The sequence below is a fragment of the Camelus dromedarius genome, chromosome 23 (genome assembly GCF_036321535.1).
Source record: "Camelus dromedarius isolate mCamDro1 chromosome 23, mCamDro1.pat, whole genome shotgun sequence".
Taxonomy (NCBI): domain Eukaryota; kingdom Metazoa; phylum Chordata; class Mammalia; order Artiodactyla; family Camelidae; genus Camelus; species Camelus dromedarius.
Genome location: NC_087458.1, coordinates 10,023,793 through 10,046,732, shown reverse-complemented (window position 1 = coordinate 10,046,732; position 22,940 = coordinate 10,023,793). Strand labels below are relative to the sequence as shown.

Genomic DNA, 22,940 nt, shown 5'->3' with positions numbered 1-22,940 from the left:
GGTGCAGGACATGGCTCTCAGAAGATCTGGGCTCTGCTCGGCCACCTACCTCTGGCAAGGGACCCTTTGTTCAGCAGACACCCATTGAGGCACCAGGAATGCACGCTTTGAAGGTGAAACAGGCAAAGGTGCAGCTGATGGGTGCTCTTCCAGACTCAGGGCCAAGTGAGTGCCCGAGCCCCCGCAGGGTTGGAAGGGGCCGGTAACCTGGTTGGTGGGTGGTCAGAAAAGGGTCTGGGGGTAGGGACAGGGCTGTGTGGCAGAAGCCATGCCGGACATCTCTCTGCATCTCGCTTTTCCCTCTCAGTGAGGAGAAGGATGTTGCCCTCGACAGTGTCTCCCAAGGAAAGGAACACTGAGGCTGTGATGGGACAGTGGGACCCATGGGGGAACCATGAAGGCCGAGGATGGCTTTTGGAGAAACAGGGCACATGGGCCAGGCACTAGGACACCCCAGGAGGAGGGTTCCAAGAATATCAAAAGGCATGGGTGGAAGCCAAGAGGCAGGGTCTCCAGGACTGGAAAGGAAGCAGGGCCAGAGGTAAGCAGGGCTTCCTGTCTAAGTTTTTGTGTGGGAGATGGAGCCCCATGGGGCTTGGGAAGGAGGTGGCGAGGATGGGAAAGCAGTCCCCAAAGAGCTGTTTAGACTGGCAGCCGATCCACTCTACTCCCTGAGGGCCTGAGTCCCTTGTCCCCCCGGAATGCTGTCACTGGACCAGCGTGAGACCGGTTCCCTATGCCTCCCTTTGGCCTAAGCAGTCCCACCTCCAAAAGGCCTGCAGTTCGAGGACCCAGCCTGCTGCCCCCGAGTCCTCCGACTCCTTTAATTCCTTTCTGGAGGCTAAATGGGAAAGGCCCCTGGAGCCCATCTTGCACACAAGGGGCCAGGTCTTCTCTCGTGTGTTTCAGAGTCTGGCACAGGAAGTAAATGAGGGAATGAGCGGTCCCTGTACTGCTGGCCCAGGGCTTTCCCTGGAATTTGGCAAAATCCCTTCTTCTTACACTCAGTTTCTGAACAGAGAAAGGCTGAGGTCCCCAACCAGGCCAGAGCATCTGGAAGAGGAAGGCTGAGACATTCAAGAAGGTGGAATATAAACTCAGAGACACCCAGGCTCCTTCCCCTGCAGGAAGCCAGGATAATAGTCACCTGGTGGCACTTCGCCTTTTGCAAAGTTTGCTTTTTTGAACTAGGTGAAAAGCAAACTGTGGGGAGGAGGGTAATATAAGTGTCAGGCACTGGGCTAGCACGGGAGAAGCGGAAAAGACACTGCCCTCGAGGAACTCTTGGTGGGGTGTGTAACGATATGGGTGTGTTGTGACAAGGGCTATGGGTGAAGGTGAGGGTGTGGTGGGAGGAGTCAGGGATGGTGTCCTGGAGGAAAGAGGTAAACAGCATTTTGACCTGTGATTAGCGGTGAGTTCAGGGAAGGGAGAGAAAGGACATTCTAGTTAGACAGAAGATAAGTGGGAAGCCACTGATACATGATCAGGCACAGTGAATTCTAGGGATTACAAGGCCACACACTGTCACCGTGTGATAAAGGGGTCAGTGAGAAATGAGTCTGGAGAGGTAGGCCGGGCCCCTCTGATAGACCATGGGCTGCAGGGGAATTCAAGGGTGAACAAGACCGGCTTCATGCATTCATGGAGTTAGAGTCTCACTGGGACAGAAGACAGGCACACCAACCGCTAATGGACAATAAATGAGGAATTTTATTTCTTTTCTGATCAGGTGATAGGACCAGTGCTCACAGCATGTGGCCAGCAAAGTCCCTGGAATTGACAACATTGTCTGATCTTCTGGTCAACAAGTTGAAAATATGTAGGCTGGCTGATGCTTTGGTGAGGTAGAACCTTAGCTGGCTGAAGAAAATTTCCCAGAGATTAATAATGATGGTGGAGTGAGGACAACCCAGAGAGAAATCTTTAGGTTTGAGCCTCAGGGACTATTTTCATCAACTCTCACTTCTGGCATGGTGAGGGAACAAGTTTCAGGGCTAGGTTCCTTTTCTTACCAAGAAGCCAACAAGATACATCTGAATCAAAGCAAATGACAGTAATAAAAAACATTAAAAAAAAATGACCGTATCATAAACTTCAAAAAGTGGAAAATCATTTTAAATCCCAATTTTATAAAAAAGTTATTTTAATGTCCAAACGAGATTAACTTATCCTAAAGAAGACGTTGGAGACGCAGAAATGAAACCTTTGAACCAGAGATGTAGCCAATTCTAACAAGGTGTGGGGGGAGGGAGATCTTTCCCACTGTTCAGTGAGGAGCCAAGATGTAAAAAAGACTTCATTCTTTGACCATCTTTCCTAGGCATTCCGCCTGGCCTTGCTTCCATGCTGTGTCCACTAACATGTTTTCATTAGAGTCTTAGCACTGTTAGGTCAGTCTGCTACATTGCAGTCATGCTGAAGGCTGCCACTTTGGGAGAATTTGCTAGGGGGAGTGTGGCAGTCTACACCACTGCTCCTGCCTCCTTCCCAGCTACCCCCACTCCTATTTTTATCTCAGGTCTTGGCATAAAAGCACCCAGACATTTACACCTGGAAGAAATCTCCAGCAGTCAAAGTCCCTGAAGATGGAATGCGTTACTACAGGGAGATGGTGAGCTTCCTGGCCCAGGGTGTGGCCAGATAGGGCTGGGTGACCACCTGGAGGGAAGATGTGGCAGGCATGCTGGTGTGAGCTATGGTTAGACCAATTCCGCAGGGTTGCGCAGGGTCTCTCCCAGTGTTGAGGCCATGATTGGGAATCAGATGCCGGGTGCACTCTTTGAGTGGCAGGAGTTCAGACTGGGGTGAGATCAGTGTGCTGTTTTCAGGAAAGTCTTCCAGAGGAGCACTGGGTAGACTTAAGACCGCCCAAGCCTCCTGGGGAAGGGCTGATGACCCTGCTTCCCCAAGTCAGCACCGAGTTGAGGAAGCAGAAAGCTCTGCAGGGCAGACATACCAGATGTCTTTTTGCCTGAGGTTGAAGTCTCTAAGGGGGTGGGTGTGATGGATTCCCAGCTGGGTCATGTTCCTTCTCTGCTATGTCCTAGACAGGAAGTCTTGGAAAGGTTACGTCACCTCCTGGAGGCGCCGTTTTTTCTTTAGTCAAACGGAGTTACACCTACTTTACAGGGTCTCTGTACAGGTTACATAAGACTCGTAAAGCGTGTGGTCCAGGATCCAGCACCCTGTAGGAGTTCAGTAAACGACGGTTTAATTCATTCCTCCTCTCTCAGTCTCCCGCGCCTGGATGTCTCTCTCACTTCTCCCTTCTGGGCTCTTTTCTCTGCGCGGTTTTGCTGGGCGCTGCGGCGGGAGCTGACTTGGCAACCTGAGGCTAGGAGCGCAGCCGGCTCCTCTGCACACTGGGGGAGGAGCCTGGGCAAGGTTTGGGAGCTCGCCAGTGCAGACAGGTATTTCCAGTCCGGCCAGAGAAGAAATGTGTGGAGGTGGGGATGGGGATAGGGATGGGGGAGGAGATCAGAGGAGCGGGGTGGATCCCCTGGGAAGAGGGCGGGGAGTCCTGCTCCCCGCTTGGTGCTCCTGCCGCCAGGCTCAGATTTCAACCCTAGCTGCCGCATCTGCGGTTAAGCCCTTTAGGGGAGAGGAGAGGCCCCAAGGTAGTCTACACGGGAAGGAGGGTGTGCAGGGCCAACTCCTGCGACCCCTGGAGCACGGGCCCTGACGGGCTTAGCTCCTCAAGCTGGAAGCGGGAAGCGGCGCACCGGCCTTTCCACGCTTCGTTGTATCGAGCTCCAGCAGGGGGCGACCCAAGCCCACGTGCCACCGAGTCCTGCTCTCTCGAAACTACAACTCCCAGGCCGCTCGGGGGTCGCGCCCGCCTCGACTCACCTTCTGCTCGCTCCAATTGGCCGCCGCGGGAGGGGGATTGGCGGTCTCCAGGGCGACGGGAGGCGCTCGGGGCATCCGAGGCGGGGAGGCGGGTCCGCCCCCTATTGTGTAGCTGGAAGAGTGGAGCCGAGCGGTGCGGAGCAGGTGAGGGCGGGGGCGTGCTGGGGGCAATGGAATAGGGGTGCCGGCGGGGGGATGGAGAACGGTGCGGGAGTTCTGGGGGGTAGGAGAAAGCGAGGGACTTGAGGAGAGAAGTGGAATTCTTTGGGGAGCAGAACTAGGGGAGTTCTGGGGAGCAACGGGGGATTCTTGGTGGGTGGGTGGGGCCCCCGGAGAACTGGAGTAGTTCTGGAGGTAATGCATGTGTGTAGGGGGAGGGGGTGGGGGGTGGTTCCTGGTGGGTTCCAAAAGCAAGGAGGAGTTCCAGGGGTCCGGAGAAGGCGAGGAAGAAGAGAATTGGGGGCGGGGTATCAGAAGTGTATTGTGGGCTGAGGTAGGAGAATTCTAGAGAGGGAAATTCCGGGGAGGAGAGGATGGTAGAGGAGAGGATGGGTGGGTGGGTGGTGATTCCGGAGGAGACAGAGAGTTCCTTGAAGCACAGAGGACCTGGTACAATTGGAGATCAGGTGTGAAAAATGGGAATTTGGTGGGGACTATGAGAAGTAGGGATAACCGTACTGGGAGAGAGTGCTGGGTGGGGAGACTACAAAGGTGAGGACATGGTGGGGGCAGAAGAGTTGTGAAGATCTTAGGAAAAGCAGAGGAATTCTGGGCAAACCTGGGTTACTCAGGTTTTCAGGAAACTGAGCCAGGAGAGAACTGGGGGTTCCTATGCATTTGGAAAAGGATATGTCCAGGAAGCATGGGAGAGCTGGCTGAGGGCAGTGGGAAGCAAGGGAGATATTTGCTGGTGAGTTAGACATGCAGGGCCATTAAGTAGAGGCGGAGATCAGGCTGAGGGACATGGAGGATGTTTTATAGCCAGTGGGGAACTGGGAGACCAAGAGCAGGGTGGAGGCCCGCAGAGCAGAGTCTACTTGGATTTGCCTCTGTGACTTCCCTAGATGCTCAGGGGCTGGGGCTGTCAACAGTTCCACCTTTCATTCCCCAGGGCTCACTTTGTACACCCCAGGGAACTTGCAGGCTTTTTTGGCTTCTCACGGACCATGCCCTCCCTGAGCTGGGGAAGGGAGAGCCTGGCAAACCTTGGGCCTGAGGATATGGAGGACGAGTAAGTGGGAGGAACTGGGGTGAGAAACTTGGGTCATGGTGTATGGCAGAGGGAGGGCTGCCTGGCAGCATCATGAAGAGGAAGCGGTGCCAGCCACCAGCCCAGGGACCTGCCCAGACCTGGAGGGTGCTGCCTGGGCCCCCCATACCGGTAGGTGGGGGAGGCAGCGCCTCCTCTCCCAGCTGCCTGACTCATTCACTGCTAAAGCAGTGCTGGGAGGCTGAGTGGAGAGAGTGGTACAGGGTCCCCAGCTTCCAGGGTTCACAGAGGCTGGGGGGTTGAGGCGAGGATTTGTGTGGGGATGCCCTGAGGGCCACTTTCAGGGGCTTCTCACCCAGGCTTTGCCCTCGATTGGCTCTGTGCCCCCCAAGCAACTCTCTCTTAGATCCTTAAGGTCTTTATTTATCACCGTGGAGTGGAGGTGATAATACTGGTTCTACCTTGCGATCTGCTACCTTGTTATTGGCGTCAGGACTAAGGAAAGAAAAGGCAGAGGAGGGTGGGCTGTGGGGGCTCTTCATCTCCTGTGCTTTCCTGACAAGCCTTTTTCCCAGTGAATAGGAACCCCAGTTCCCTCCTGGCTCAGCTCTCCAAGAGGCTTAGTCATCTGGATATCCCCAGAATTCTGCTTTTTCTAAGATCTTTCAAATCCTCTGCTCCCTACATGTCCTCCCCTGTCTGGTCCCCCCACCCAGCCCTCCCTCGCTCTCCCAGTACCCTCACCTCAGCCCTTCCCTCTACCTATCTGCTCTCTTCTCTCCTTTCTCATCCTTTGCTCACCTCCAGCTTTTCTCTAACTTTGAGGTTTCTTTTGGTGTCCAATACTGGCCCACTCTGCCTGTTGCCTTGAATTTTGCATCTAGATCTGGTGGTGCTCCAGAGAACGGCTTCATCGGGTGTTCCGTAAGCCAAGCCCTAACTGCCCAGAAGAGTGCGAGCTGACACCTGCTACCTGATCAGAAGGATTGACAGGGCTTGCTGGGCTGTGGACGTCCCCGGGCCCCTCCGTCTGGGCCCCTGTGGATAGGAGGGGCCGGGTGAGCAGGCAGCTGGGCTATGGTTTGGTGCCTCAGTCTGGCCATCCTCAGCCTGATCATCAGCCAGGGGGCTGACGGTGAGCTGGACTCCCTGGGCTCCAGAACTCCCTGGTGGCTTTCGGGTGGGGGGTGCTCCCCAGGGGGTTCTCTGTGAGTGTGCTGGGGGAGGGGAGGAATAACACTGGTTCCACGGAAGTCAAGGATTCCCTCAATCACTTCACAAAGGCCTGGGGAGCCTACGGAGGTGGAGAGGGTATCTCTCCTCCCAGCACAGATTCTGGTCCCCTGCTGTGTCTTCATGCCACCTGCCCCCTGCAGGTCGAGGGAAGCCCGAGGTGGTGTCAGTGGTGGGCCGGGCTGGGGAGAGTGCGGTGTTGGGCTGTGACCTGCTGCCCCCAGCCGGCCGGCCCCCTCTGCACGTCATCGAGTGGCTGCGCTTTGGATTCCTGCTTCCCATCTTCATCCAGTTCGGCCTCTACTCTCCCCGCATCGACCCTGATTACGTGGGTAAGGCTTATCCTCAGGTGGGAGGCTGGGAGGTATCCCCAACAAAGGCGGGCGGGGTAAAGTGGGCGCAAGACCTCTTCTTAACTGCTCTATCCCTGCCCCAACCTCATCTCCAGCTCCACTGCCTTAACTCCACTTAACAAGCATGGCTCTGCTCCTAAGCAGTGTTAATGCACTGAAGGATTCATTCATTTACACACACACACACACACACACACTATAGCTGTGCTGTTTAGAACTCCACGTGGTCTGTTCCAAAGGAGATCCTGCAGCCTTATTTCAAGTATCCATCCTAATTCTCTAATCACTCTTCCTAGATTTCATCATGAAACCTCCCAGACTCCATGCTGATCCTCCCTGGTCTCCCTCCTTGGCCCTCTCCTGGTCCCTGGCTCTGCTCTTGGCTCACTCCTCCGCCCTCCTCCTCCCCTACTTTCCTAAATGCTAGTCTGGGGGTTCTAGGCTTCTAGGGAAAAGGCTGACGGGGCAGCAGGGTGGGTGGGTCTGTGACTGGTCTGCTTCTCCGCTGCTTCTTATTCGGAGTCCAGCCGAGATATGCACAGACAGGATGGGCTTGGGAGGACCAGACGCCCCTACAGATCAGCAAATGTGAGGGGCTGGATCGCTGCTTCAGGTGGCTCCTGTGGAGACTTAAAATAGTGTATAGGCCTCCCTGGGGGCCTTCTGCGCCCAGCTGGCTCTCTCGAAAGGCTCAGCTTCCTCCTAATCCCCAATGGAGCCTTAATCTGAGCGGTTTAGCTGTCTCAGAGGGCAGTGTGTGGGAGGCCTACGGCTGGGTCTGGGGCTGCTGGCAAGAGAGCTTGGCTGCTTCCTCCTCAGAGGAAGACCCAGGAAAGTCCACCTTGGGAGGACTTGGATGGGGGAAGGGGACCCCCTCCCTTTTCCCTCTTTAGTTTGAATCCTGGGAGAAGCACAGGATTGGCTGAGCTCTCACCAAAGGACAGGCCGAGCTGAGAGGGGCGGAGGCTCAGGCAGGTGCCACACAAGGGAAGAGTTTATTTTCAAACTGGGGGCAGTTGTTGGCAAACAGCCTGGTGGGAGTGGATGTGTCTACACAAGCCCCAGGAGAACTGCTGAAAGGGGGCCCCAATTAGGACAAGTAGACAGATGATGGCTTTGCCCACCAGCCCTCCCTCCCCACCTTCCTCAGTCCCTGCCTCTGCCTTCCTGGCTGGGGAGGGGTGGGCTGCCGGGCTGAGGCTGGGCAGGTTCTGAACATGGTCCTACAGAGGGTAAGGCTGGGGGAGGTGGAGGAGAGGGGAGAGAAGGGCTTTCCTTGGGACTCCCACAGGGAGGTATGCCACTCCCCTCTGCCCTCTGTCTTGTCTTGAGGTCCCTCCAGCAGACAGACCACTGAAGAGCAGCCACTTTGCTACCTGTGGGTTTTCTTCCTGTCTCTGCGGTGTTCCTTTGAGCTGCAAGAGCTGTGAGCAGGAACCTCTGGGGCTTTCTTCCTCCCCTTGCCCTTCGGGTCCACCCCTGCCCCCAGTCTGCAGCTCCAGGTCGGGCCAGGGCTAGTCTGGGGAGTCAGGGCCCAGGAAGGGAGGCCCCTGCGCCCATTAACCCTTTTACTGCATCCCAGTGTGGAAGGGGCCTCTCTGCCTTTGTGTGGAGGACTCCGGACTGCAGTTGCTAGGCAACGGGAGGTGGAGGTTGCTAAGGACAATGCTGTCCTGTCATAAACCCTCTGGGCAAGTGAAGGGGAGATGGCCTGGGACTGTGTGTGAGGCCTGTGGCCTAGAATGTGGGAGGGACCACGAGAGAGACTGTTGGGAGCTTTAGGGATCACACTGAACCGAAGGCTTCCAATCTGAGGATTCTAGAATCCGTCTAGCAGAGGAGACTGGATGTACAGTACAGAAGTGGTAAAAGGCAATATAAAACTAGCCAGGATTAAATTCTAGGGTTAAGTTAGCCCCTGTATGTAAAGTACCCAGCACGGAACCTGCACAGAGCGCCCGCGTGGTGCGAAACCGCGGCTTGACTTTTTCTGCACCAGCTTTCCTGGGGTGGGTCTTAGACCGACTCTTCTGGTCCATGGGACCAGCTTTTGGTCTTTGACTTTTGTGCTGAATTTCTTAGGAGTTTCGAGGTACCCCATACAGCAGAAGGGACATGAGTTTTTTTTACTGTCCTGAGTTGTCTGATGAAAATCAGTTATCTCCTCCTCCATTTAGAACACCCCTGCCCCCTCTAGTCATTTCCTCTTCCTACTATTTATCCTTCAAAACTCTCTGCATGGTCTCATCTTCCTGGAAGCCTTCCATACCCCTCTTGCTCCATAGTCTCTTGCAACATCTGGGCACAGTCAGCACCATTTGTGAGCTTCTGTGTGTATGTGAACTTGCACATGCACATGGGTGTGGGCTCCTTGCCTTCTGAGAGCGAAGACTGTGTCTCCTGCTCCCTCCACGTACCCCTGAAGTCCCTCAGGCTCTGGCTGTGCAAGTGGAGGGCGGGCCTCCAGGAGGGGGGCTCAGGACTCAGGGGACTCCGGCCTGCCTGCCTCTGGCCATCTTGCTCTTCTGTAACATTCCAGGTCTGGTGGTCCATATCTCACAGAGAAGTTAGGACAGACAGTACACTTTATTGGATGTTCTGATCAACAGCTATTTGGAGCTGTTGCCCATTGGCTAGCAGCATCCTCTGAGTGAGAGCATACTAAAGACGCTCAGTGACAGTGTCCTGAACATCACTTGATCCTACTAACACCAGTGTGCACTGGCAAGTACGCTGCATCATGAGAAAGAAGGCCTAGCTGTATCAATGTGATTTTTCACTTTTCTTTTTTTTTAATTTATTTTATTATTTTTAAAAATTTATTTATTTAAAAAAATTGGGGGGTAATTAAGCTCACTTATTTGTTTATTTTTAGAGGAGGTACTGGGGATTGAACCCAAGGCCTTGTGTGTGCTAAGCGTGCACTCTACCACTTAAGCTATATCCTCCCCCATGCGGCTGTGTGATTTTGAAGGAAGCCTAACCTCAGTTCCTTCCTCTATAATGGAATCCTTAGGAAGATTAAGAATGGTGACCGTGCTTGGTATGATGTGGCCTGTGTCCCTAACTCAGTTTCCCTCCCCTCTTCTTCCTTCTTTGTTGGGCTTGACGGTCATTATAATGAAATCACCATCATATGGGACTTAGAAGAGGTTGCAGTGGGGTCTGTGGGCTTCCATGGCTGGGCAGGTTGGGGTTACTGAGGAGCCCCCCGGTGGGTGGAAGGGTGTGATTTTGTTCAATATTTACCTACAAGACCCAGGCTTATCTTCTAGGTGGGGATTTAAACACCTAGCCCTGTAAGCAGCTCCACCCTTTCTAGAGAATCTGCACCCCTGGACTCATTCCTGGAAGAGAAAAGACCACAAAGCCAGCCTTAGCCTGGCCATCCAACTCGCCTTCCCTGGTGGCTTTAGGGACACTGCAGGTTTTGATTCTGTTTCAGAAAGATCACCCTGGAGGTGGAATGGACACAGACTGGAGGGGGCGAGTGCTCGAAGAGCTTCAGATTGTCCAGTGTTAGGAAGGGCTAAGGCGGGGCACAGTCTGGTTACGTTTGCGCATAACCCCAAAGATTTAGAAAGCGTCATCTGTCCATGTCCAAGGTCGAGGTGGGGCGGGCAGCTGGTGGATGCAGAGGGCAGGGGGTGGGAGGCACGGAGACCTCTTCGTGGGCTGTTGGAGTAACCTGGGTGAGAGATGCTCTGAGACTAGACTGAAGTGAAGCAGGTAGAGAGGGAAAAGATATTTAGGAGGTAGAATCTGAAAGGTTTCCTGCACATGCAGATGAAGGGGTAATGCAGAGAACAGTCTAGGGGACACCAGATTTCTGGAAGGGTGACGTGCCCGGGGGCGCTCTTCACTGATACAGGGGAGAAGAGGGCGAGGACGTGTCCCCCTGTAAGGGATGGGGTCAAGGTTGAATGCAGGCTGCTGAATTCAAGTCTGCTCGTTCATTTGTTCAACCGCTTTTACTGGAGCCCCTGCTGATGCCAGACACCATGCTGCCTGCCTCGCCTCCACCCCTCCTGGGTTTCTTTCTCTCTCTCATTTTGTAGATGAAGAAGCTGACACTGAGAGAGAGGTTAAGTAACTTGGCCAAAGGAGTGCACGGCAGAGCTGGATGCTAGGTCTCTGTGGCTCCCCAGCCTGTGCATCTCCCACTAGGCTGCACCACCCAGGACCCACAAACCCGTCTGGGGTGCAGGGATCTGCCAGGGCAGGGGGCTGAGGGGTTCAGGGGGCACCCTCCATCCGAACCTGGTGGTGTGGTGTGGATGCTGACAGAGGTGGAAGGGCAGTGTCTGCTCGGCTAGGGGCTGGATGCTTTGTGGAGCTCTGTGGAGTCTGTCAGACGGGCCTGGATGCCCTGGGGCATGAGGGGAGGGGGTGAGGAGGCTGCTGACCTTGCTGCCTGGCTGGGCTGGACTCTGGCCACCCTAAGGCGCTTAGGCCGCTGATAATAGCCCTGGTGGATTAGAGGCTTTGATTGGCGAGGTCTGGATCCCCGCTCAGGCCCCAGACACTACTATGGTTTCTGGGGACAGAGTCCTCCGGCAGGAGTACTCCCGGGAGCCCCCTTACACAGAGAGCTCAGGGATGGGCAGATTCTGTGTGAATGCAGAGGAGACCCAGTGTTGGCTCTTCGGCCCCCTCCCCGTACAGTCCAGGAAGCCTCGTGTAGTTCAGTGGAGTGTCTGGTCTGCCTACTGCCGCTCTGGGTTTCTCTCTGTCTAAGCTGGGTCCCAGCTGCTGAAAGACAGGAGCCCTCAGAGGGGCTGAGGGAGGGGGCTGCCTCCATGACCCAACTGTACCTGTCCCGACCCCACTCTTCCAGGGTAATTGGGAGAGACTGAACCTTGACCTCTGAAAATGTGACCAGGGGGTTGGGGTTCCCAAGGGGTCCTTTCAGCACCCTTGACTCAGGGCTCCCCCACCAGGGCGTGTCCGGCTTCAGAAGGGGGCATCTCTCCAGATCGAGGGGCTCCGGGCTGAAGACCAGGGCTGGTATGAGTGCCGTGTGCTCTTCTTGGACCAGCACAGCCCCGAAGACGACTCTGCCAACGGCTCCTGGGTGCACCTCACAGTCAACTGTACGAAGCTGGGGGCAGGCAGAGGAGAAGGGAGGGGAGCAGAATGAGGAGGAAGAGGGGAAGGCCCCACCCTCACAGACACGCCTGTTTGCATCTTATCCCTCCCATCCACACCCACCCCACCTTTTGGGTTCTTCAAATTGAAATCCAGCTAGCCTTCTCAGTTCTGTGTTACGACTTCTTCCTCTCTCTTCCCTGCTCCTGCCTTGCTGGCAAGGAGAAGGTGATGGGTTGGGGGTAAGGGGGTGTTAAGCCCTGGGTGAAACATAGCTCATATATATATATATATATATATATATATATATATATATATATATATAACTTTCTGTTTTTTCAAAACACTGTTTAACCCAGTACTTCACGAATCCTCTCTTCAACCCTAAGATGGAAGGAGATCATAATTACTCCCATTTCATAGATGAGGAGACGAGGGCACTGGGAGACCGGGTCATGCCACTAATGAGCGGCAGAGCAGAGTCTAGAACCCAGGCCTCCTGACTCCCAGGACAGTGCTCTTCCGGAGGGCACCTAGCTCTCTCCCAGCTCTGAACATCCAGCCTGTGCTCAGCTCTCTTGCCAACTCTGCAGGCCGTGTGGAGATGGGCTGGTACAGTCCCCACTAGGCTCCCGGTGCAGCAGACAGGGTAGCCTTGGGCTAGGAATTCCTGTGAAGCTGGGCAGGTTGGTGGGCTGAGGGCTGCAACACTGTTGCAGCTCTCTGGTCCCTGGATGCTGCTCTTTGGGCTGATCACCCCTCTGGCCATCCCTGACACCTCTCTCCTTGCAGCGCCCCCTCAGTTCCTGGAGACACCTCCCCAGGTGCTAGAAGTGCGGGAACTGGAGCCCGTGACCCTGCGTTGTGTGGCCCGTGGCAGCCCCCAACCTCGTGTGACTTGGAAGCTCCGAGGACAGGACCTTGGCCAAGGCCAGAGTCAGGTGCAGGTGAGTCTCCAGGCTGGACAGGGTGGACCAGGTAGAATGTGGGGCAGGTGGAGGCCTGGGAGTGGGGCTGGAGGACAGGGAGGAAGGCCAGACTGGGAGACTGGCCAGACAAGGGTTTTTGCACTGGCTTCCCTGAGCCTGGCACGCTCTCTCCCTCTGCTGGCCAGCCTCGGAAGTGCAGGGTCTGAGTCCTGCCGTGGGAAGGGGACACGTGGGTCCTTCCTCACTGACTTCTCCTCTAGGTGCAGAACGGGACCCTGCGGATCCGGCAGGTGGAGCGAGGCAGCTCTGGAGTCTACACCTGCCAAGCCTCCAGTACTGAGGGCAGCTCCACCCACGCCACCCAGCTGCTGGTGCTAGGTGCTGTCCCCAGGGAGGGCTGGGAAATAGGACATCTGTGTGAGAGGACTGTGACCTGAGGCTGGGGGTGCACACAGCAGGATTGGGGCAGGGGGAGACTTGTGCTTGAAGGCAGGGTCCCATGAAGAGGAAGGACCTCCTAATGCAAGCTGTTCCTCTAAAACCAGCATCTTGCTTGTAAAAGGATCAGTGAACAGACAGTAGATACGTAGTGCCCAGCAGTGTGGCACAGTGGAACGGGCGTGGGTCCTGGGGTTAGACCATGAGCCATGTAGCTCCCCGACCCTCAGTTTCCTCATCTGTACAGAGGGGTTCATCCCTACCTCTCAGGACTGTTACAAGAATTTAATTAGGTTCAACCAACCACGGAGTAATTCCTGGCCAAGACCCTCCCTTTGGAGAAGTAGACCCTGCCTCCGTGGAGCCTCCCACCTACGGGGGAGGATAAGCCACATCAGTGAAGTGTGGCTTCCCCGGGCGCTGCTGGAAAGGCAGCGCGGGGCAGTGGTTAAGGGTGCAGTCCGGCGTGGAGAAGGCCTGAACATGCATCTTGCCTTCCCTGCTGATCTCGGGCAAGTCATCACACAGCCTCTCTGCCTCTGAGCCTTCATTTCTTCATCTGTGGAGTGGAGACAGTCATTCCCACCACAAAAGGCTCTGGTGAGGATTAAATGAGATGATGCAGGTAGAGTGCTTAGCGGTGCCCGGCGGGCCTGGAGGTGCTCTGTAGGCCAGCTCATATCATTACGTCTTACTGCTGACTGCTCGTGCAGCAGGAGCCCGGAGAGGGGAGACAGCAGCTGCCCTTAGTGCCCGAAAGAGTTTGGAAGGGTTGACATATGAAAAGATGGTTCGGATAACAAGGGCCCATGGGCTGGGTCAAGAAGTCTGAGCTTAGTGTACTAGGAGCCAGGAACTGTGGTGGGTCCTTGAGCAGAAGTGTTCTGTGGCCAAAGGGAGCATTTCTGCATGAATGGCATCAGAGTGGCAGAGATGGGGGAGCCTGGAGCCTGGGAGTGCTGCAGCATCTTGGGTAATGTTTTGGGTACATGGATTAGGGTAGGAGACACAGAGGTGATTTAAGATGTGACAGATGAGGGATGTAAAGGGTAAATGTGCAGAGAGTTAAAACTGATCGCCCCCAACACAGACACACACACACACACACACACACACACACACACACACACACACACACACACACACACACACACACACACACACAGAGGAAACTGGGTAAATGGGGTTGTCCCTGGTGGGAAGGGGAGCTGGCCTCGGGGAGAGGAGGAACTTTTGTTACATACAAGAGTTAGGACCTATTTGCATTCCCCAAGCGGTAGCATCCAGCCCTGTATTCCAGAGGGCAGACCTGGGAAGAATTGTACAAGTAACCTCAAGATTCCTGGAAGACTGCGCTGAGGCCCCTCCTTCCCCTTGTGCTCCCCACTACAGGACCCCCAGTCATTGTGGTGCCCCCCAAGAACAGCACGGTCAATGCCTCCCAGGATGTTTCCCTGGCCTGCCGGGCTGAGGCGTACCCTGCTAACCTCACCTATAGCTGGTTCCAGGACAGCATCAATGTCTTCCACATTAGGTGAGGCCTGGAGATGCGGTGGGGATGGGGAACTGGTGGGCTGACTAAGAAATCCTTTGGCTAAGCAAGGCCTGGCCCACCCCACCCCCAATCCCCGGCCTCCATATTGCAGCCGCCTGCAGTCCCGAGTGCGGATCCTGGTGGATGGCAGCTTGCGGCTGGAGGCCGCCCAGCCTGATGATGCCGGCCGCTACACCTGTGTGCCAAGCAACGGCCTCCCACGGCCGCCCTCGGCCTCTGCCTACCTCACTGTGCTCTGTAAGCCTGACCCCTGTGCCCTCCCCAGACTGCTCCCCTCAGCTGGGCCAGGCCCAGCTCTGTCTCCATGACTCACCACTGCTTCCCCCAGACCCAGCCCAGGTGACCGCGATGCCTCCTGAGACACCCCTGCCCGTGGGCATGCGGGGGGTGATCCGGTGCCCAGTTCGTGCCAACCCCCCACTGCTCTTTGTCAGCTGGACCAAGGATGGGCAGGCCCTGCAGCTGGACAAGGTACGGGCTTGGGGGAGGGGAGAGAGGGCTTCGCTTGGTAGTATTTTAATCAGGACCGCTGGGGTGTAGTCAGCTCAGTTTAATTCAGTTCAGTGACTGGGGAACATCCACTTCTCACAAGGTGCTGTGCAGGGTGTCACGTGGGGAGCAGGAGCAAACAGACACCGTGCCCGGGGGGGAGGACAGCAACTCAGACACTGCTAGACCAGGGAAGGGGCGAGCATGTCCTCTTGGGGCTGGTGGAGGACAGCTCAGCAGCGCCTTCTGGGACTGGGGATGGGCCCTGAAGGGCGGACAGACATTCCACACGGAAACCAGGGCCCAGAGGCAGGAAACTGTATAGCGCCTTTATGGCATAATGAGTCGTCCAGTTGGGTGGGAGCTCCAGTGCCTGTGGGGACAGGAATGGTCTGGAGAAATCTGGAAAGACGGGTTGGGATCAAAAGGAGGAATTATAGATGCCAACTTATTACCTCATTCCAGGGCAATTGAGATCTTTTGTTTGTCTGCAAAGACTGTAAATTCCTTGTGGGCTAGTGTTGCATCTTTTAATCCAGTGTCCCCAGGGCTTCTGAGATTGCAATACTCAATACGTTTTTGCTGAATGTTTTAAAATAAAGTCCAGAGGTGTTCAGGGCCAGTGACCTTGCTTGAGCAATGGTGTGACTGCGTCAGAGCTGTAAGCAGTGGGGTCTGTCAGATGGGATGGAGGGGGAAGAGAGTGGACCTACGGAGAGGGGCTCAGAGGCTGTTGAAATGAGGGTGCAGATGAGAGGTTATGGGGCCTGGGTTAGAGAGGACAATGCGAAGATGGATGGGACAGACACGGAGAGTGAGTGAGTGAGGAGTCAGATGTTAGCCTTTAACACAGAAATCGGGAAGCCGGGAAGAACTGATACGGGGTGGACGGTGCGGAAGGTCATCGTAGAATGTCACCGTGGGAAGACAACTAGGTGAGGACCCAGCAGGCAGGGAGTCCACATCACTCAGCCCCGGGGGCACCATTCACACTGGATTCCCTGCGAGTGGCTCCCTCGGAGGCTGCGGTCCTGGCCTTCTCACCCATTCGTAGCGGCCTCTCTGTAGGAAAGAGAGGGGAAGGGCTGGAATTCAGAGAGAGGTCCAGCTCAGAGGTAGGGGTGTGGCATCCTCTGCGAGGACGTGGGTCTCTCGGGCTGGCTCCCTCCCGACAGTTGCCTCTCTCCATCTTGGGCTTGCTGCTGCTGAGTCCCTCTCTGGTTGTCTTCTCTTCTTCCTTCCAGTTCCCTGGCTGGTCCCAGGGCCCAGAAGGCTCCCTGGTCATTGCCCTGGGGAACGAGGATGCCCTGGGAGAATACTCCTGCACCCCCTACAACAGTCTTGGGACTGCAGGGCCCTCCCCGGTGACCCGTGTGCTCCTCAAGGTGAGGCTCGGGGGTGGGGAAGGGTGTCAGCCACAGCGGGTCAGGTGGCTGAAGATGAGCCTGGCAGTGACACCAGGCTGATGGAGGGGGTGGGACAGACACTCTTAGGGAGGGACTTCCAAATCTGTATTTCCCACGGTGGCTACAGCAGCAGCTGTCAGATGCCATCCCAGAGGTTTTTGCAGAGATGGTGCTGGGGAGGTGGGACATGAGTCACACAACACATCCACAAAGTAAGATACCCTGCCCACCCCACCCCTTAAACTGGGACCGTGCAGCCTCTCTCTGGAAGGAAGAGAGTGGGGAGCAAAGGGGAGGGTGAAGGGTGTCCACTGAGGCTTGTATATCTCCACAGAGGCCTCCCGCCCATCAGTCCTTTTCTCTCCCACCACTGTCTCCAGCCCCTGGAGAACAGACAGAGCAAGAGAGACACTGAGCCATGGAGACAGATGTGGTGTGAAGGGGCCCCGGCGAGGGGGAGTAACGACCCTTAGACAGCAGTGTGAGAGAGCCCGCTCTCAATGCCGGATTTGGCTTGCAGGCTCCCCCAGCTTTTCTAGAACGGCCCAAGGAAGAATATTTCCAAGAAGTAGGGCGGGAGCTACTCATCCCCTGCTCTGCCCGAGGAGACCCATCTCCTACTATCTCTTGGGCCAAGGTAAGGCTGCTGACCCAACTCTGCCTGTATGCATGTCCCCACCCCCGCCTCCGTGCCCCTGGCCATGTTGTGGGAGGAGGGTGGCTGGGAGAGAGGCTGCCAGAGGCAGGGTGGGGTGGAAATGAGCTCCTGGAGAGATGAGTGGCGCCCTTGGTGAGGGGTGGCTGCGTGTGTCCTCAGGGCTGACCAGTGGTTCTGTAGGTGGGCCGGGGGCTGCAGGGCCAGGCCCAGGTGGACAGCAACAGTAGCCTCATCCTGCGACCACTGACCAAGGAGGCCCATGGGCGCTGGGAGTGCACGGCCAGCAATGCTGTGGCCCGGGTGGCCACCTCCACAAATGTCTACGTGCTGGGTTAGTGGCTGCAGAGCTGGCTGGAGAGGGGAATGAGTCTTTTTTAGAGGCCCCGATGGGGATCTTGGGTGGGGAGCCCCTGGGGTGATGGGTGGAGGGCAGAAGCTCTGGGACTCCCCTGAGTTTTTCACCACGCCTCAGGGCCCTGACCATCATCCCTCCATTCCCCCTACCCAGGCACCAGCCCCCACGTGGTCACCAATGTGTCCGTGATGCCTTTGCCCAAGGGTGCCAATGTCTCCTGGGAGCCTGGCTTTGATGGTGGCTATCTGCAGAGATTCAGTGTCTGGTACACCCCACTGTGAGTGACCTGGCCCTGCTACTCCTTTTCTCCCCACCTGGATTCTCTCTGGCCCTCTGCCCTTCTCCCACCCCTCCATCCCAGCCCTGCCCTAACTCTGCTGCCTGATTTCTAGAGAATCTTAGGTCCCAGGTCCTGAGACCCTGGATGGTTGGGGTGGGGGGAGAGGTCACCTCTCTGGACTCCTACCTTCCTGCTCTTCCTAGTTCATGAGGTGCCCCCCATTTCCTCCTGTCCTCCAGGGCAAAGAGGCCGGACCGAGCCCACCACGACTGGGTGTCCCTGGCGGTGCCAATGGGGGCTGCTCACCTCCTAGTGCCAGGGCTGCAGCCGCACATCCAGTACCAGTTCAGCGTCCTCGCTCAGAACAAGCTGGGAAGTGGACCCTTCAGCGAGATCGTCTTGTCTGCCCCTGAAGGTGAGAGGCCTCTTACCCAGAGCAGCAGACAAGGATGGGGACGGGCTGTAGGGAAAATCTGGATATGGGAGGATCTGGGTGGGAGGAGGCAGAGGTGCCCGACAGCCTGGGGGCCAGAGGGGTTCGTGGAGGATGATCCAGACTTGTCTTCAGGGACTCTGGGAGAACAGCTGGGCACCAGGGGCTGTGGAAGTCCAGGGGAGCAGGGGAGGAGCCCCGGAAATCCAATCTTTACAGGCCTCTCTGTCCCATTCAGGGCTTCCTACCACACCAGCTGCCCCCAGCCTACCCCCAACAGAGATGCTGCCTCCCCTGTCCCCTCCCCGAGGTCTGGTGGCAGTGAGGACACCCCGGGGGGTACTCTTGCATTGGGATCCTCCAGAACTGGTCCCTAAGAGACTGGATGGCTACGTCCTGGAGGGTCGGCAAGGCGCCCAGGGCTGGGAGGTGCTGGACCGGGCCGTGGCAGGCACTGAAATGCAGCTGTTGGTGCCAGGACTTATCAAGGTAGGTGTGGGAGGCAGGCACAGGGAGGGTCCTCCCAGCCGCTCTTCAAGCACACTGCTCCATTCCCCAAACCTGCTCTCACCCTGATAGGACCGTCCTCCCCTCCGGCTCCTACTCCATCCTTCCCTTAGGACTGCAGAGTCTCTCAGGATGGGGTGGGGTGGGCGGTGCTGGGCCCTGACCCCCTTCCTGGACCCCAACCCCCAGGATGTTCTCTATGAGTTCCGCCTTGTGGCCTTTGCCGGTAGCTATGTCAGCGACCCCAGCAACACGGCCAACGTCTCCACTTCCGGTGAGAACCTGGCAGGAGGGCAGAGCCCTGGGGATTGAGGGTCTGGGAGCCCACTAAGTCGTGGACACCGACCCTTCCTCGTGGCCCCTTGCCCAGGCCTGGAGGTGTATCCCTCGCGCACCCAGCTGCCCGGCCTCCTGCCCCAGCCGGTGCTGGCCGGCGTGGTGGGCGGGGTCTGCTTCCTGGGCGTGGCTGTCCTCGTGAGCATCCTGGCCGCCTGCCTCATGAACCGGCGCAGAGCTGCGCGTCGCCGCCGCAAACGCCTCCGCCAAGGTAGGCCACCTGGGGCCCCGCCCACATGAGGGCCACGCCCCTCCATAAGCACCTCCTATCTGGAGGAAAAATGACCTCCCTCCAGCATGGGCCAGGTGTGTTACCACCTCCCGCGTCCTGCTTCCTGACTGGCCTCCACTTTTACAGAGCCTATGGGGTTGGGCGCCTGATGCTGGGTGAGAAGGTCAGCGCCTTGAGCCCTGGTGGGGCTTGGTTTTGCCTGTGTCACCTCTAGTTCTCTTGCCCTTGCAGATCCACCTCTTATCTTCTCTCCCACCGGGAAGTCAGCTCCACAGTAAGTCCCTCCACTTCCTTGCCTTCCTCTCCCTTCCCACTATGAGCGCCAGGGTTCTCTGCTTCCTTTTCTGCACCTTGGGGAGGGATAGGAGAGGGAACAGAAGTGAGAGGGAGGTGAGGATGGGAGTGCAGAGGCCCCAGCCTGGGGGCCGGTCCAGTGTTGCCTGTGCCTTCCCTACACCCCTCCACCCCTCCACCATGTGGGTCCTTTTCTCCCTTGCTCTCCCTAGCTCTGCTCTGTTCTGCATCAAACCTCTCAAGGCCTGACGCTGGTTCCTGGGAGGGGGACTGGCCCCCTACCACAGACCCTGATCTCCTGTCCTTCCCCAGCTCTGCTCCGGGCTCGGGCAGTCCTGACAGCGTGGCGAAGCTGAAACTCCAGGGTTCCCCAGTCCCCAGCCTGCGCCAGAGTCTGCTCTGGGGGGAGCCTGCTGGATCCCCCAGCCCCCCTCCGGATCCTCCACCTAGCCGGGGGCCCTTACCCCTGGAGCCCATTTGCCGGGGACCAGATGGGCGCTTTGTGATGGGACCCAACGTGGGGGCCCCCCAAGAAAGGTCGGGCCTGGAGCAGGCGGAGCCTCGGGCCCCAGCCCGGCGTCAGGCCAGGTCCTATGATTGCAGCAGCAGCAGCCCCAGTGGGATGCCCCAGCCCCTCTGCATTGCAGACATCAGCCCTGTGGGACTCCCTCCTGCAGCCCCACCCAGTCCGCTCCCAGGTCCAGGACCCCTGCTTCAGTACCTGAGCTTGCCCTTCTTCCGGGAGATGAATGTAGATGGAGACTGGCCCCCCTTGGAGGAGCCCAGGCCTGCTCCACCCCCAGATTACATGGATACTAGGCCTGGCCCCACCTCATCTCTCCTCCACACCCTGGACTCCCCCTCAGAGTCCTCCACAGCAGTGCTTCAGGGTGCTGTGGTTGGGGTTGGGGCCCCCCCAGAGCCCCCATACACAGCACTGGCTGACTGGACACTCAGGGAGCGGCTACTGCCAAGCCTACTCCCTGCCGCCCCTCGGGGCAGCCTCACAAGCCAGAGCAGCGGGCGGGGCAGCGCCTCGTTCCTTCGGCCCCCCTCCACAGCCCCCTCTGCAGGAGGCAGCTACCTCAGCCCCGCTCCAGGAGACACCAGCAGCTGGGCCAGTGGCCCTGAGAGGTGGCCCCGAAGGGAGCATGTGGTGACAGTCAGCAAAAGGTGAGGGCAGTCCCTGCCCAACCCTGCCTTATCAGACTCTCCCCAGCCCTCTCCTACGCCCTTGGCCTTCTCTGCTCCATTCCCACCCTGGGACTAGGAGAGCTGTCTCCTTGCGGAAGCTTTTGCTGAGGCCCAGGGATCTTCAGAGGAAACCCATGGTCCAGCCTCCATGTGGGGTCCCTCCTTTTCTGGCTTTTCTGGCCACCCTCTGTTCCCCCATCCACACCATGCATTTGCCCCTTTTAACAGGAGGAACACATCTGTGGATGAGAACTATGAATGGGACTCAGAATTCCCAGGGGACATGGAATTGCTGGAGACTCTGCACCTGGGCTTGGCTGGCCCTCGATCTCGACTTGAAGCTGAGCCAGAGCTAGGTGTGTGAGCCCCCTAGAAAGGCGGGCACCGTAGCCTCGCTGACCCAGTCTGCTACCAGTGGGGCCCTGTGCCCCAGGCACTCTCCTCTCACTCCCTTGTCTCCTCAGCCCTGGGAGGCCCTAGAGAACTTCACGGTGCTGGGAAACCTTGAGACTGCACCCAGGGGGCCTTAAGACTTCTTCCTTTCCTTGTTCTGCCCTCTTGCAGGTGCGAAGACTCCAGAGGAGAGCTGCCTCTTGACCACTGCCCATGCTCCTGGCCCTGAGGCCCGTTGTGCTGCCCTTCGGGAGGAATTCCTGGCCTTCCGCCGCCGCCGAGATGCCGCTCGGGCTCGGCTACCAGCCTATTTAGCCTATCGACAGCCAGTCTCCCACCCTGAGCAGGCCACTCTGCTGTGAACACCCTAATGTGAGGCAGGGTGAAGGCATACGGATCCTGCAAAGGAGGCCCCCAGCAAGACCTAGCTTCAGCCTGGGACACTGCCCCTGGCCCTTGGTGCTCAGGCACAAACCCTGACTGTGGGCTTGGTGTGGGCTGTATGTGCTGAAACCCCTAGGATCTGGGAACTGAAACAGGGATCTTAGGTATGCCCGTGTGTGTGTGTGTGTGTGTGTGTGTGTGTGTGTGTGTGTGTGTGTGTGGTGTTTGTGGTGTGGGTGAGGTTTTTTACAGGTGAATAAAGAAAGTCTGAAAACTGTTTCTGTGTGTCATCTGGCTTTTAATCTGAGAGAGAGGTAGAAAAATCTCTGAACCCTAAAAAAGGAGGGGACTCTTCCTGAATGAATGGAGATGCATTCAACATCCATTCAAAAAACACTTACTGAGTGCCTACTCAGCTACTGGAGACCAGCCGTTGAGCTTGATGCTGAGAAAGTACAAAGTTTACAAGACATGTCTTTGCCCTTGGGGAGTTCTTTCTGGTCGTTGAAGCAGGCAAGTAAAGAAATAGTTACAGTATGATGCGATAAGTTCTGTGATAAAGCTATGTGTTGGTTATTATGGTAGCTCAAAGGGAGGAATCAGCAAACTGAATGCTTACAGCTTGTGCTGGGACAAATGCTACCTATGGGTGCTCCTGAGCATCCCCATCAAAGTGAGAACAATGGTGATAGCTAAAACTGAGCATGTGCCAGATAATGCTCTAAGTTCTTTACATGTATCATTTAATTCCCTACAACTCTGAGGTAGGTAGGACTACTAGCTCAATTTTACAGACTGGGGAACTGATATGTAGAGTGCTTTAGTAATTTGCCCCAAAGTTACAAAGTCGGTGAGGGGTAGAGCAGGTGAGAAGTCAGTCAAGGAAGGGAGAGCCTCCCAGGCAGAGGAACAGCCTGTGTGAAGGCACGGAGCAGTGGAAACACTGGCCTCCCAGGGAATCACTGGAATATGGGGGTATGGACAATGGAAAAGAGGGAGGACACTAGTTGATGTCCTTGAAAACCAGGCTAACCAGGGGCTTCTACCATTTATGAAGAACTCCACTGCTGGGTGTGGACTGGGACTCCACCCAGAGGGACTGCTCAACTGAAACCTGAAAACGGGGAGAGGGGAGCACTCCTTCAACCCCCAAACGATGCTCTCCTCCACTCTTAGAGACAGAAGAACTGCCAGCCTCCTCCTCCACCGAGGGTGGCTCTTCTGATTCCTCCAGGATTAAGGAGACATACCAGGTCACAGAGGAGATGAAGTGGAAAGGAGTCAAGTCTGAACCCTGAGTCCCAAAAGGGATCACGCCCCT

At 56.7% G+C, this 22,940-nt stretch overlaps 1 protein-coding gene across 1 annotated transcript; it reads left to right on the top strand.

Annotated features, from left to right (window-relative positions):
- Positions 1-3,790: 3,790 nt before the first annotated feature.
- IGSF9 (immunoglobulin superfamily member 9) lies at positions 3,791-21,898 on the top strand. The gene is made up of 21 exons (XM_031435993.2): positions 3,791-3,996; positions 5,947-6,197; positions 6,439-6,627; positions 11,589-11,741; positions 12,529-12,683; positions 12,926-13,043; positions 14,496-14,637; positions 14,750-14,895; positions 14,987-15,129; positions 16,392-16,532; positions 17,074-17,190; positions 17,392-17,542; positions 17,720-17,843; positions 18,086-18,261; positions 18,518-18,768; positions 18,976-19,060; positions 19,157-19,333; positions 19,586-19,628; positions 19,961-20,821; positions 21,071-21,198; positions 21,407-21,898. Exons 2-21 carry the CDS (start codon positions 6,140-6,142, stop codon positions 21,595-21,597), a joined length of 3,549 nt encoding a protein of 1,182 aa, XP_031291853.1. The 5' UTR covers positions 3,791-3,996; positions 5,947-6,139; the 3' UTR covers positions 21,598-21,898.
- Positions 21,899-22,940: the final 1,042 nt, after the last annotated feature.

Bases quoted from the DNA above. Each gene is read 5' to 3' on its own strand.
- IGSF9 (XM_031435993.2), top strand. From the start codon at position 6,140: ATGGTTTGGTGCCTCAGTCTGGCCATCCTCAGCCTGATCATCAGCCAG. The intron at 6,628-11,588 runs GTAAGGCTTATC...CTCCCCCACCAG, and splicing joins CATCGACCCTGATTACGTGG to GGCGTGTCCGGCTTCAGAAG. The intron at 16,533-17,073 runs GTGAGGCTCGGG...TTTGGCTTGCAG, and splicing joins TGACCCGTGTGCTCCTCAAG to GCTCCCCCAGCTTTTCTAGA.